This window comes from Manis pentadactyla, chromosome 12, assembly GCF_030020395.1.
Source record: "Manis pentadactyla isolate mManPen7 chromosome 12, mManPen7.hap1, whole genome shotgun sequence".
Lineage (NCBI taxonomy): Eukaryota > Metazoa > Chordata > Mammalia > Pholidota > Manidae > Manis > Manis pentadactyla.
Window position 1 is genome coordinate 8,312,720 of NC_080030.1, and position 10,868 is coordinate 8,323,587.

At 57.3% G+C, this 10,868-nt stretch overlaps 4 protein-coding genes across 4 annotated transcripts in view; 2 read left to right on the forward strand and 2 right to left on the reverse strand.

Moving 5' to 3' along the window:
- Positions 1–10,868, reverse strand: part of LOC118916210 (zinc finger protein 709-like) — a 381,657-nt gene that overhangs the window by 16,255 nt on the left and 354,534 nt on the right. The window lies entirely within an intron of this gene.
- Positions 1,143–5,690, forward strand: DHPS (deoxyhypusine synthase). Its single transcript, XM_036893290.2, has 9 exons — positions 1,143–1,509; positions 2,666–2,830; positions 3,230–3,351; positions 3,433–3,529; positions 3,610–3,696; positions 4,181–4,286; positions 4,365–4,468; positions 5,268–5,393; positions 5,474–5,690. Exons 1-9 carry the CDS (start codon positions 1,303–1,305, stop codon positions 5,567–5,569), a joined length of 1,110 nt encoding a protein of 369 aa, XP_036749185.1. The 5' UTR covers positions 1,143–1,302; the 3' UTR covers positions 5,570–5,690.
- On the reverse strand, positions 5,575–9,051 carry LOC118916346 (WD repeat domain-containing protein 83). The gene is made up of 9 exons (XM_036893323.2): positions 8,856–9,051; positions 8,652–8,772; positions 8,465–8,570; positions 8,138–8,186; positions 7,928–8,054; positions 6,985–7,052; positions 6,790–6,898; positions 6,595–6,709; positions 5,575–5,873 (listed from the first exon to the last, which is right to left on the reverse strand). The coding sequence occupies exons 1-9, from the start codon at positions 8,956–8,958 to the stop codon at positions 5,724–5,726; spliced, it is 948 nt and encodes a 315-aa protein (XP_036749218.2). The 5' UTR covers positions 8,959–9,051; the 3' UTR covers positions 5,575–5,723.
- Positions 9,170–10,719, forward strand: LOC118916655 (PAT complex subunit Asterix). Its single transcript, XM_036893762.2, has 4 exons — positions 9,170–9,385; positions 9,506–9,611; positions 10,124–10,221; positions 10,315–10,719. The coding sequence occupies exons 1-4, from the start codon at positions 9,336–9,338 to the stop codon at positions 10,379–10,381; spliced, it is 321 nt and encodes a 106-aa protein (XP_036749657.1). The 5' UTR covers positions 9,170–9,335; the 3' UTR covers positions 10,382–10,719.

Sequence of the window (10,868 nt, forward strand, 5' to 3'; positions counted from 1 at the left end):
AGCAGACAAGCCAAGGGGTAGTGCTTTTGCTGAGACGTGGAAACTTGTAGGAAAATCAGGGTTAGGAGGGGTGCGGTGGTGAGTTTGAGATCTAAGCAAGGGCTGTCAAGAATGTCATGGAGAAAAGAAAAACAAAAGGAAAAAGAATAATTTAAAAAAAAAAAGAATGTCATGGAGGGTGTTTTTGTTCCTCCAGTTAAGTAGGCTCCTCTTTGGCGGCAAGACCTATGCACTGGCTGTTCTCTCTTGCTGTGGCGGCTGGAGGATGGCAGGGAAATGTCCTCCCCCAGATCTTCACATATGGGGCCCTTCCTAGCCTTCTGGTCTTGACTCAAATGTCACCTTTGTAGTGTTCTTCCCCAACTACCTGTCCCTCCAAATAAGGCCACCAATCCCTCCCTCCAGTCCACTCCAAATAGTCCCCCATCATCCCGTTTAATTCCTGAATAGCATTTATCAGAGTTGTTACCTTTCTAGCTCCCCGAACCGTGAGCTCCAGGAGGGCAGGGGCTGTTTGTTGTTCACTGATAAATCTGCAGCGCCCAGCACAGAGCCCATTGTAGACTAGACTCCACAGTGAGTGATTAAAGGAGGCCCTTTTGGACCAGACTTTGTGCACGGCTAGGAGGACCCATGAGATACAGACATCCCCCCCTCCTCGAGGGCCTCAGTCTTGCTGGAGGCAAAGAGATGTCAGCCCTGGGTCCCAGAGGAGGTCCCTTGCCCAGGGAAGGTGACGGAATGTTTCCCGGAGGAGGTGATAGCTGCAGCTACCGAAGGAAGGAAGACAGGTTTATGCACCATGTGGAGGAGGCTTTGGGGACTGGCGAGGCACAAACAGGGATCACTATCCCGGTTGACTGGAGACGCTCAGAGGCAGAAACTGTCTGACACTTCCTGATGACTCGTATCTTGTCCAAGGGAGACGTCTAAGAAGCCATCCTCCTTCCGCAAGGGGACAGACAAGCGCCACGCAAGTCTCCACGCGCGGTAGTCCAAGCTGCGGTCTCCAGTAGGCGGCAGTAAAAGTAGGAATCTTCATTCATCTGAGCTTGCGAAGACGCGAAGCAGGGACTACAGGGTCCTTGCGGCTTCCGTACGACAACACATGCGCAGATAGCTGCGCCCTGAACTACCGGCCTTAAGCGGGGTCTTGTGACTAACTTCCGGTTCTTCCCCGTCGTTTTTTCCGAGTATATCTTCCTGCGTTCTACAGAGACGTGTACCGGGGCTTAGCGCGTTTCGAGGTCGCTGGAGGCCTGGCTTGCGGCGGCTCTGATCTGACAGTGCGACCGCAAGAGCATGGAGGGGCCCCGGGAAGGGGAGGCGCCCGCGGCGGCTCTGGCCGCTGTGCTAAAGCACAGCTTGGCACTGCCATCCGAGAGCACCCAAGTCCGGGGCTACGACTTCAACCGCGGCGTGGACTACCGCGCGCTGCTGGAGGCCTTCGGCACCACTGGTTTCCAGGCCACCAACTTCGGGCGCGCTGTGCAGCAAGTCAACGCGATGGTGAGGCCTGGGGCGGGACTTCCAGTACCAATGCCGGACGCGGTGGGGCGGGAATTCCTCGGGCAAGGAGGCTTGTCCCTCGTTGCGAGGTCTAATTGTTGGCGGGAGGCGCGGTCCACTGGGGTGGGAGACTATGTGCTGGGAACGGAATGTTGCCCTGCAGCCGCGATGTCCTTGCACAGGATGGGGCTGGGGCTGGTTTTTAGGTGGGGGCGGGTTGTAGGTGTCGGCTGAAATCAACACGACTCTTACGTCTTCAGAAAGAGTTTATTCGGAGTCCTACTGAGGACCATGGCCCAAGAGCAGCCCATCAGTGTTCTGATAAACTGCTCTAAAGCCCTTTCCTTTGGAGACATCTTATTAAATACCTTCTCTACAGCAGACCATACCTGTAGGAAGGGTACATTATTAATACAACTAGGGGTGTGGTATGGATGTTTTAAAAAATATCATTCCATAGATATTCCGATGCTGTGTGTGAGGGGAGGTAAGGATAAGGGCTGTTAAACATTTTCCTAAGAATTGTCCCAAGAACAGGAGAACCAGACCAGTTTATCTTCGCTGGGTATTAGTAGTCGTTCGTTCTTTCTTGTTATGGGTGGGAATGGGGGGGCTTGTGACAGTCTCATGACATAGCCAAGAAATGCTGCAGGGCATCTTTACAGCACAATATGGCTTCCCTGGGACCTGTATATAACTGGCACAACTTTGTAGGGCCACCATGGAGAACTTCGTTATATTCCCGCATAGGCAGTGTGTGAAAGTGTCCTGGAATGGGCGGAGCCTGGGACAAGACCCTGTGGTTGAGGGAGGAATTGGAGCCTAAATCGGGGCGGGGCTTTGAGCTTGCACTTGCTCTTCCCAGTGGAAGGGGAACCGGGCCTGCCAAGGCAGTGCTCTCCGGATTTCTGAGCTCGTGCCCTGAGATGCGGGCTGTGAATGGGGCGGAGCCTGGACCAGGGTGCGGGTTGGGGCGGAGGGGGGCGATAGTTGGGGGTCACGGGGGTTTTCGTTCCCTGGTTCCAGGGAGAAGTTGCCCCTTGTCTCTGAGTGGGCAGAGCTTGGGGGCGGAGTCGGCCTCTGAAAGTCTTCTGGAGTCCTTGGGCCACACGCAGTCTGGGGCCATAGGTTAACCCTCTCCTGCTGTTGCACCTAGATAGAGAAGAAACTGGAGCCGCTGTCACAAGATGAAGACCAGCATGCAGACCTGACCCAGAGCCGCCGCCCACTCACCGGCTGCACCATTTTTCTGGGCTACACATCTAACCTCATTAGTTCAGGCATCCGTGAGACCATCCGTTACCTTGTGCAGCACAACATGGTGGGGACCTGGTGGGGTTGTGGCCTTGGCCTTTCAGGGTCCTAATGGGCAATTAGGTCACTGATCGTTTAAAAAAGATAGGGAGATATGGGTTGGTTTTTTTAAATTGAGGTATTCACAAATCTTAGTGTACAGCTTGATGAATTTGGCATGTATATGTTGTGTAACATGTAACAGCTCATGTAACCATCACCCAGAGCAAGATATCAGTCTAATTTTTTTTTCCATTTTTCCTATTTCACCTATCCCCCCACCCGTTAGAGGTCTTTTTTAAGCAGAGGAACAGCAGCAGAGCTTCCCCAAGGGTCACTGAATGGAGGTGGGGAGTTAGAGGAGTCCTGCCTCACAGGAGGGTAGAGCTCTTTTTCCTAGGCCAACCTCAGTGACCCCTGACTGCAGGTGGATGTCTTGGTGACCACAGCTGGAGGCGTGGAAGAGGATCTCATCAAGTGCCTGGCGCCCACATACCTGGGCGAGTTCAGCCTCCGGGGAAAGGAGCTGCGTGAGAACGGGATCAACAGGTGGTGGGCCTGAGTGGAGATGGGCAGGGGAGCTGGGCAGAGGGCTCCAAGGTCCGATACCTACATGCCTTCTGCCCCCAGGATTGGAAACCTGCTGGTGCCCAACGACAATTACTGCAAGTTTGAGGACTGGCTAATGCCCATTTTGGACCAGATGGTGCTAGAGCAGAACACGGAGGTGGGGCTGGTGCATCCTGAGGGGCCAGTGTGGTGGGAGCTGGGGAGTCACTGTTGGCTGAAGTACATGCTCTCTCCTAGGGCGTGAAGTGGACTCCTTCCAAGATGATCGCCCGGCTGGGCAAGGAGATCAACAACCCAGAGTCGGTGTATTACTGGGCCCAGAAGGTGAGGGGCCGGGTGGGAGCAAAGACACCAGGCCGTGGCAGGTGTTACCTTGTCTGAGCAGCCACTGGGGAAACAGTATTATACTCATCCCCACTAGGCAATCTGAGGTCACGCAGCCATTGAGTGTGTGGTCCTGTGATTCTGGGTCTACTCTTGGAACACCTGGCGCCAGTTGGGCAGTGCTTAGCAACCCCCCCGGGACCTAGCAGAGTCCCACACTCTTCAGAGACTGAGGTCCAGCAGTTGGAAAAATAACAAGAGCTGTCATTCTTAACACACTTGGTCTTAAGTGTTTTTTGTGAGTTTTCCCATATATACTATGTGCTATTACTGTTCCCATTTTACAGTCAAGGAAACTTGAGGCCCAAAGAACTTAAGTACCCTGCTCAGAATCAGGCAGAGGGGAGGCGATTCCACTGGGAGGACTGGGCTTCCCTCCCTGGGCTCTGAGCTCCACTCATTCTCCTGTCCTGCCCTCCCCCAGCACCACATCCCTGTGCTGAGCCCAGCGCTCACAGATGGCTCACTGGGGGACATGATCTTCTTCCATTCCTATAAGAACCCGGGCCTGGTCCTGGACATTGTTGAGGGTGAGGCGCTGGGGCCACAGAGGAGCGGGGGAGGAGGGCTGGCTGGGCCCACAGTCTGACCGCAGCCTTCTTCCCCAGACCTGAGGCTCATCAATACACAGGCAATCTTCGCCAAGCGCTCTGGCATGATCATCCTGGGCGGGGGCGTGGTTAAGCACCACATTGCCAATGCCAATCTCATGGTGAGTGGGGACAGCATGCCTGGTCTACAGCGGGGTGGCACTCGGGCCTGCCGTGGAGACATTCGTGTACTAGGCCTGCGCTAGAGGCCAGGGAGACTGCTGCACACTAAACAGGCCAGGACCCCTGCTCTCCAGTTGGGAAGACAGACAGTAAACAAGTGACATGCGTATCAGGTGACAGTACCTACTATGGGCAAAAAAACAGGGATGGCAAGAGACAGAGGTCGTTTCCAGAAAGGGGAAGTTCTGGGAAAAGTGACCTGTAAGCAGAGGTTTTGGGGAAGTACATTGTGGTTGCCTCGAGAAGAGTTCCCAGCAGAGGGAAGAGCTGGTGCAAAGGCTCTGAGGGGCCTGAAGTAATGAACAGCGGAGGGCCAGTGAGGCAGGACAGGAGGAGGGAGAGGCAGCGAGGTGGCAGGCGTCAGCAGGGCCTTGAGGGCTGTGACTCGGGTGCTCACAGATGCCCTCTGGTTGCTTTTGGGGGAAAAGGCAGGGTTCCCTTGAGCTACGATAGGGCCAGGACCACGGTGGCGGCCATGGGGGTCGGCGGGGAGGCGGTTTGTGGTCAGTGGCAGTTCCTGCTGAGCAGATGCACAGGGCCGATCCTACCTAGGAGGTGCGTCTGGTGCAGTTCTGCCCAGCAAGCCCTGGACCCCTCAGCGCAGGCAGTGACGTGGGGCTAGCGCAACAGGGCTTCCTTCATCGGGGACACGCTCCTCGGCCTCTCTGGCTACAGGGTCCAGCCTGTGTGTCTGTCTACTGCAACTGGCTGACTAGCCCACCCTGTCCCTCCCCACAGCGGAATGGGGCCGACTATGCTGTCTACATCAACACGGCCCAGGAGTTTGATGGCTCCGACTCGGGTGCCCGGCCAGATGAAGCTGTCTCCTGGGGCAAGATCCGCGTGGACGCACAGCCTGTCAAGGTGAGGGCTGGCCACCCGATGGGCGCAGGGCCCCCAGGCTGGTCCACGGCTCCTGTGGCTCACCGGGGTCCCCTCTGCAGGTCTATGCTGATGCCTCCCTGGTCTTTCCCCTGCTTGTGGCTGAAACCTTTGCCCAGAAGGCAGATGCTTTCATGCCCGAGAAGAATGAAGACTGAATGGCTGTGGCCCCAAGGAGGCCTCCCGACCCCTCTATTTATTAGCTTGCAGCCCAGCCCCTGCCCCTCCTTGATCAGCAGCATGTCCAGAATAAATGGTCTCAGTGGACCTCTGAGTCTGTCCGTGTCCTGAGCGATGGTGGGTCCCCTGGCTTCAGCCTGCGCCGCCTTCAGCCTCGTAAGCCTCTTGTCGCCAGCACTGCACACTGCCCCCCATGGCGACCAACAGGCAGGGCTCCGTTGGGTGGTAGGCCAGCGACTGCACCACACTGGGACCCACAGCCAGGGCCAGCGCCAGGGCACCCTGTGGAGCGAAGGGGTGGGGGCAGCTACCAGCGCTTCTTCAGCGCCTGCCCCTAACTGCTTCCCTGACACTGCAAACCGAATGGGCTCCAGACTGAACCCTTCAGCTGCACCGTCCTTCACGTGCCCTCCCCTTCTGGGTGACTTCAGGCTACCGTATCCTGAGGCGGTGGGCAGATCATTTCTTAGTTGCCAGAGTGAGAGCTGACTCCCGAGCCTCTAGACCCCTCCTCCCCATCCTCTTAGGGGGCTTATGTCCCCTGCCAAGCCCCAGCCCTGACCCCACTCAGCCAGAACAATCCTTCCTCAGCCTGACCGCCCCCACCAGGCTGAGACATGTCAGGACAGGGCTCAGAGATTGGGCCTAGAAGCCCCAGGGCTGCTCAGAGGTAGCTCAGGTTTCCTCAACTAAAGTCCTGTCTCACCTGGGATCAGATGCTACCACTGGCTCCCCTGCCTCAGTGGCTAGGTTGGCGTTGGCAGCCCTGCCTGACCCAGATCCTGCTGCAGCCACTGCCGTCACAAAATGCTGTTTCCTGACTGTGCCGTACCTCTAAGCCTTAGCACATGCTGTTCACTTTGCCAGGATTACCCTTCCTGCCTGGTCCTCTCACTCTGCCTTCAAGCCCCCACCTCTAATAGCTCCCTCTTTCCGGCATGGGAGTAACTGAGGTAAGGGCAGGGCAGGCAGCCCTGTGCAGAGCGGAGGTAGGGAGGCTCACCTCCACCAGGTCCCAGAAGAACACCTTTCCATTCTCAGAGCAGCTGACCACGTGGGTATCACGCTCAGTCAGGCAACAGTCCAGCTTGTATTCCTGGTTCTTATGGCCTGTGTACCTGGGGTTGGGGAGAGTGGGATCAGGGGTGTTGGGCCTCACCAGGGGTGGGAAACAGGCCCCAGGACTTCGAGGACTCACTCGCCCAGCAGCTCCCCCGTGTCCTTGTCAAGAAGCCGCAGTGTGGAGTCCAGGCTGGACACCAGGGTGCACTGCCCATCCCGGCTGAAGCAGATGCAGGTGATGGGGCCTGGGGGTGGGGCACGTGGGTGAGGTTGGGGCTCCCTTTGCTGCCCCCACCTTCCCTGCCTGCCCCACAGCCCTAGCCACACTCACTGCCTATGTAGTCTGAGAAGAGCTGCCCCATCCTCAGGTCATAGCGCCTCACCCTGCCGTCCACAGAGCTGCAAGAGGGGGGTAGGTCCAGCCGAGTGCCCACTGGGGCCAGTGGGTCCACAGCTCCAGGCAACCTCCATGTCCCCGAGTCCTACCACCCAGCCAGGGCCTGAGAGCAAGGCGGGGGGCCTGCCCTTCTTGTCACCTTCAGCCTCCTCTGGACTGGCCGTGGAAAACATGCAGTGAAATGAATTCCAAAGTGGAATTCCAAGGTACTGCCCTTGAGGCTCAGACCCAGGGCCAACTAGGAGTCACTCCATCTGCTTCTGATATGTACCAACTGTCCTCTCTTGGCCAGACCCCGGGGCGCGGGACAGCTGTGCCCAAGCCAGGAGCACTTTCTACCAACAAGGAGCCTCATGGACTGAAGGCAGTCTAGGAGGGCCTCCCCAAGGAGGTGACATCCAACCTGGGACTGGAAATGTGAGCAGGAGCCAACCCACAGGCTGGGTCCCAAACTCCACCCATGGCGGGAAAGGCACGCCCTTGCATCGTGGCCAACTAGGGCAGTCATGCATGGGAACTTTTTAAGTTGTCTCCTCCAAGTAGAATATCTATCCTATGCGGGCAAGGACTTTTCCCTATTTTGCGCATTGCTATATGCTCAGTAACTAAAAAAGTGGCACACAGAAAGTGCTCAGATACACTCTGAATAAGCAGAAGGGCACTGTGAGCAGAGGAAGAACAACTGCAAAGGTCCTGGGCAAGAAGCATGCTTGGCAGATTTCAAAGAAATGAGGCTGGGAATGAATAAATCTGAGAGGTCAGGAGGCACCAGACTGCCGGGCCTTGTGAGTTGAGGAGGGTAGATTTAATCTAAGCACAGAGGGCAGCTAAGGTCCCCCGTGGCACCTGGGAGGAGTGAGTTCCTGTCTCCACTCACCCCGCCAGGACTTCATGGTCTGACACCTTCACACTGGATACACCATCCCTGGCTTCGTCCAGTGTCTGCACTGGCTCAGGCTTCCGAGAGCGGCAGTCCCAGCACCGGATGCTGGAATCAATAGAGCCTGTGAGGCCAGCATAAGGGTGAGCTCAGGTCGTGGAGTCAGGGGCAGTATCCTGGGTCCCCATGCCTAGGCCCCAGACTCACCAGACAGGATGACCGTGGCCTCTTCATTAAACTGCACCGTGTTCACCTTCTGAGAAACAGGAACTGCCACTCAGAGGAGGCTGGACTTTGGTGGTTTGGGATAAAGGCAGGGTTCCCAATGCAGGTTAAAACATGGGCAAAGGCTAGGGATAGGGGAGCCAAAAAGTTCCGGGGGAACTGCAAGGACGCGACTTGGTGAACACCGGGCCTTGGGGGAGGGATCCTTGCACTGTAATGGGAGAGGGGGGTGTCCCTGTCACCATCTACCCGCTAATGCGGGTCCCCTCCTTTATCCACGCTCTAATGAGGCTTGTTGTTTGCACTCACCCCCGCGTGGCCCCGGAACTTCCGCACGACCTGCCCCGATGCCACATCCCACAGCACCACGGCCTTGTCTCCACCGCCGGAGCAGAGGCTGCTGTTGTCAAAGGAGCTAGAGGGCAAAGGAGGGAAATTCAGCGCCGACCTCTGAGTCCGGCCTCGGCGCCCGGCTCCCGGAGTGGCCCTGGCTCACCCGGCTGCGTCCAGCACCTCGTAGCCGTGGCCACTGTACGTCCGCAGCAGCGTCCCCCGCAGCGGGTTCCACAGCTTCAGGGTCTTGTCGCTGCCGCACGTCAGGCAGTAATTGCCATCCACTGCGGAACACCAGGGAGGGATTACTGGGGCGCGGATCTCGGGAGGCGGGAGGAGGACGCGTTATGAAGGCCAAGGTGCTCACCGTTAAACCGCACGGCTCGCACCGCTCCCTGCCCGCAGTCCAGCGTCTTCACCCGTTTCTGTGGCAGGTCCGGGCCGCGCGGCTTGGGCTCAGGGAAAGCCATTGCTGCGGGGCCCCTTCCTGGCCTCCTTTTATCCTTCCGTACACAGGCTGCAGCACCCACGGAACCTACGCGTGGGTGTATCTTATCGTTGTCCCCCAGTCTACTTCCTCTTTCTCAGTTCCGGTTCAACATCACGGCTTGTTGGAGGTAGCCGTGGAAATATTGAAACCTGCTTCCGCATCGCGGTTCCTTTTCTGTTTTCAAGAATCATTTTTTGGCTTTTTCTAGTTCTCTCTCCACTCGCTGGAGGGAGTCCTGGTCCCTCCCGCTAGGAACAGAAGCGCGAGGGCTGCGGGTGTTACTCTGAAAGCCACCCTCCGGTTCCACGTCGGAAGCTGCAACTCCAGTAGTGGAAGAGGCACCACGTCCCACTCGCTATGTCCGCCAACAGTATGTCGGACCCACGGCGGCCGAACAAAGTGTTCAGGTGATGACCACAGCATCAAGGGAACAGGGCTTGGGTGTTGGGCAGGGGAGCAAGGAAGCGCTTGTCCATCCCGGGGGCGGAGCGGAGCTTGAGCACCTCTGACTCTCGAGTTGGCCGCAGGTACAAGCCCCCGCCGAGCGAGTGTAACCCGGCCCTGGACGACCCGACGCCGGACTACATGAACCTGCTCGGCATGATCTTCAGCATGTGCGGCCTCATGCTCAAGGTGGGCGGGGCCGAGTTTCCTTTGGCGTAGTTCCGCCTGTCAACGAGGCTTGGGAGCGGATTCGGAATGTCACTGGGCCAGCGCCCAGGGGGCTGGGCCTGAGCTTTGCCCGGGGAGGGGTTGGGGCAACGCTAGGCGTAGAAAGCCACAGTCTTGGGGACATCGAGGGTCTGGGTCAGGCTGGGTACGCGGGAGATCAGTCTGAGGGTGGGGCCAGGCTTTAAAGCAACTTGGAGGGGCCTCGTGGAGAAAGGGTGAGGTCCTTAGTATGATGGTGGATGTCAAAGGCCAGTTTTCTTAACCTTGAGGGTCCCTGGTGGGGTCAGAGACGCAGGACAGGGAGTAGAACCAGAAACTGAGTATCTGGAGTAGACTATGGGGATGGGACTCAGGGATTCCTGGGGTGCAAGGTCCAAGCTGCACCAGGAATCAGGTGCCTGGGAATGTTCTTGTAGGAACTCATTGGTGTGCCTCTCACTGACCTAACCCACCATCCATGTGTCTTTCGCCAGCTCAAGTGGTGCGCTTGGGTCGCCGTTTATTGCTCCTTCATCAGCTTCGCCAACTCCCGGAGCTCGGAGGACACTAAACAGATGATGAGTAGTTTCATGTGAGCCTGGGTGTGGAGAAGGCGGGACTCCTGAATGAGGGCAGGGGGACCCATGCCTGCCCATCCGGGACTGCCACCACTCTTCTGTTCCAGGCTGTCCATCTCTGCGGTGGTGATGTCATATCTGCAGAACCCTCAGCCCATGACGCCCCCCTGGTGATGTCAGCCTAGAGGAGTTACATCTTAAACCCCTCTGTCCACCGTCCTCCAGGCCTGGTCCTTGGCTTTCAGCATACTGCACTCAGCTCCTGTCCTGTGCTTCCCTGGGTGAGGGAGTCTCAGGACCTCACTTCGTGGATGAAGGGAACCTGGTCCTTTCCCTGGGATCCCACTCCTGCTGGGCCGGAGAGGGGCATATCCAGGCCTACCCCTCCTGCCTTCCCTCCCCACCATGCCTGCTGTTGGGGGAGATGCCGTCCATGTTTCCAGGTGTATCCACTCGTTTTCTTGTTGAAATCAGTTCTTAATAAAGTTTTGCCTTTTGGCTGTTCCCTGGGACCTCTTCTGTGCATTGCAGATGCTCTTCCTGGTCGGGAAAGGGTTCCAGTTCCTCCTTTCAGTAAGGCCTGGGGTAGGGCCCGCAGTCTGGAGCCTTCTGGTGGGTCACTGGCTTGTCTACATGCTTCGTCCCCTAAGTCAGCTGTCAG

Excerpts from the sequence above, each read along its gene's own strand:
- LOC118916655 (XM_036893762.2), top strand. The coding sequence starts at position 9,336 with ATGTCCGCCAACAGTATGTCGGACCCACGGCGGCCGAACAAAGTGTTC. Across the intron at positions 9,612-10,123 it reads TGTGCGGCCTCATGCTCAAG|CTCAAGTGGTGCGCTTGGGT; the intron begins GTGGGCGGGGCC and ends GTCTTTCGCCAG. Across the intron at positions 10,222-10,314 it reads CAGATGATGAGTAGTTTCAT|GCTGTCCATCTCTGCGGTGG; the intron begins GTGAGCCTGGGT and ends CTTCTGTTCCAG.
- DHPS (XM_036893290.2), top strand. The coding sequence starts at position 1,303 with ATGGAGGGGCCCCGGGAAGGGGAGGCGCCCGCGGCGGCTCTGGCCGCT. Across the intron at positions 3,352-3,432 it reads CGTGAGAACGGGATCAACAG|GATTGGAAACCTGCTGGTGC; the intron begins GTGGTGGGCCTG and ends TTCTGCCCCCAG. Across the intron at positions 3,530-3,609 it reads TGCTAGAGCAGAACACGGAG|GGCGTGAAGTGGACTCCTTC; the intron begins GTGGGGCTGGTG and ends GCTCTCTCCTAG.
- LOC118916346 (XM_036893323.2), bottom strand. The coding sequence starts at position 8,958 with ATGGCTTTCCCTGAGCCCAAGCCGCGCGGCCCGGACCTGCCACAGAAA. Across the intron at positions 8,187-8,464 it reads AGTTCCGGGGCCACGCGGGG|AAGGTGAACACGGTGCAGTT; the intron begins GTGAGTGCAAAC and ends CCTGTTTCTCAG. Across the intron at positions 8,055-8,137 it reads GGCCACGGTCATCCTGTCTG|GCTCTATTGATTCCAGCATC; the intron begins GTGAGTCTGGGG and ends CTGGCCTCACAG.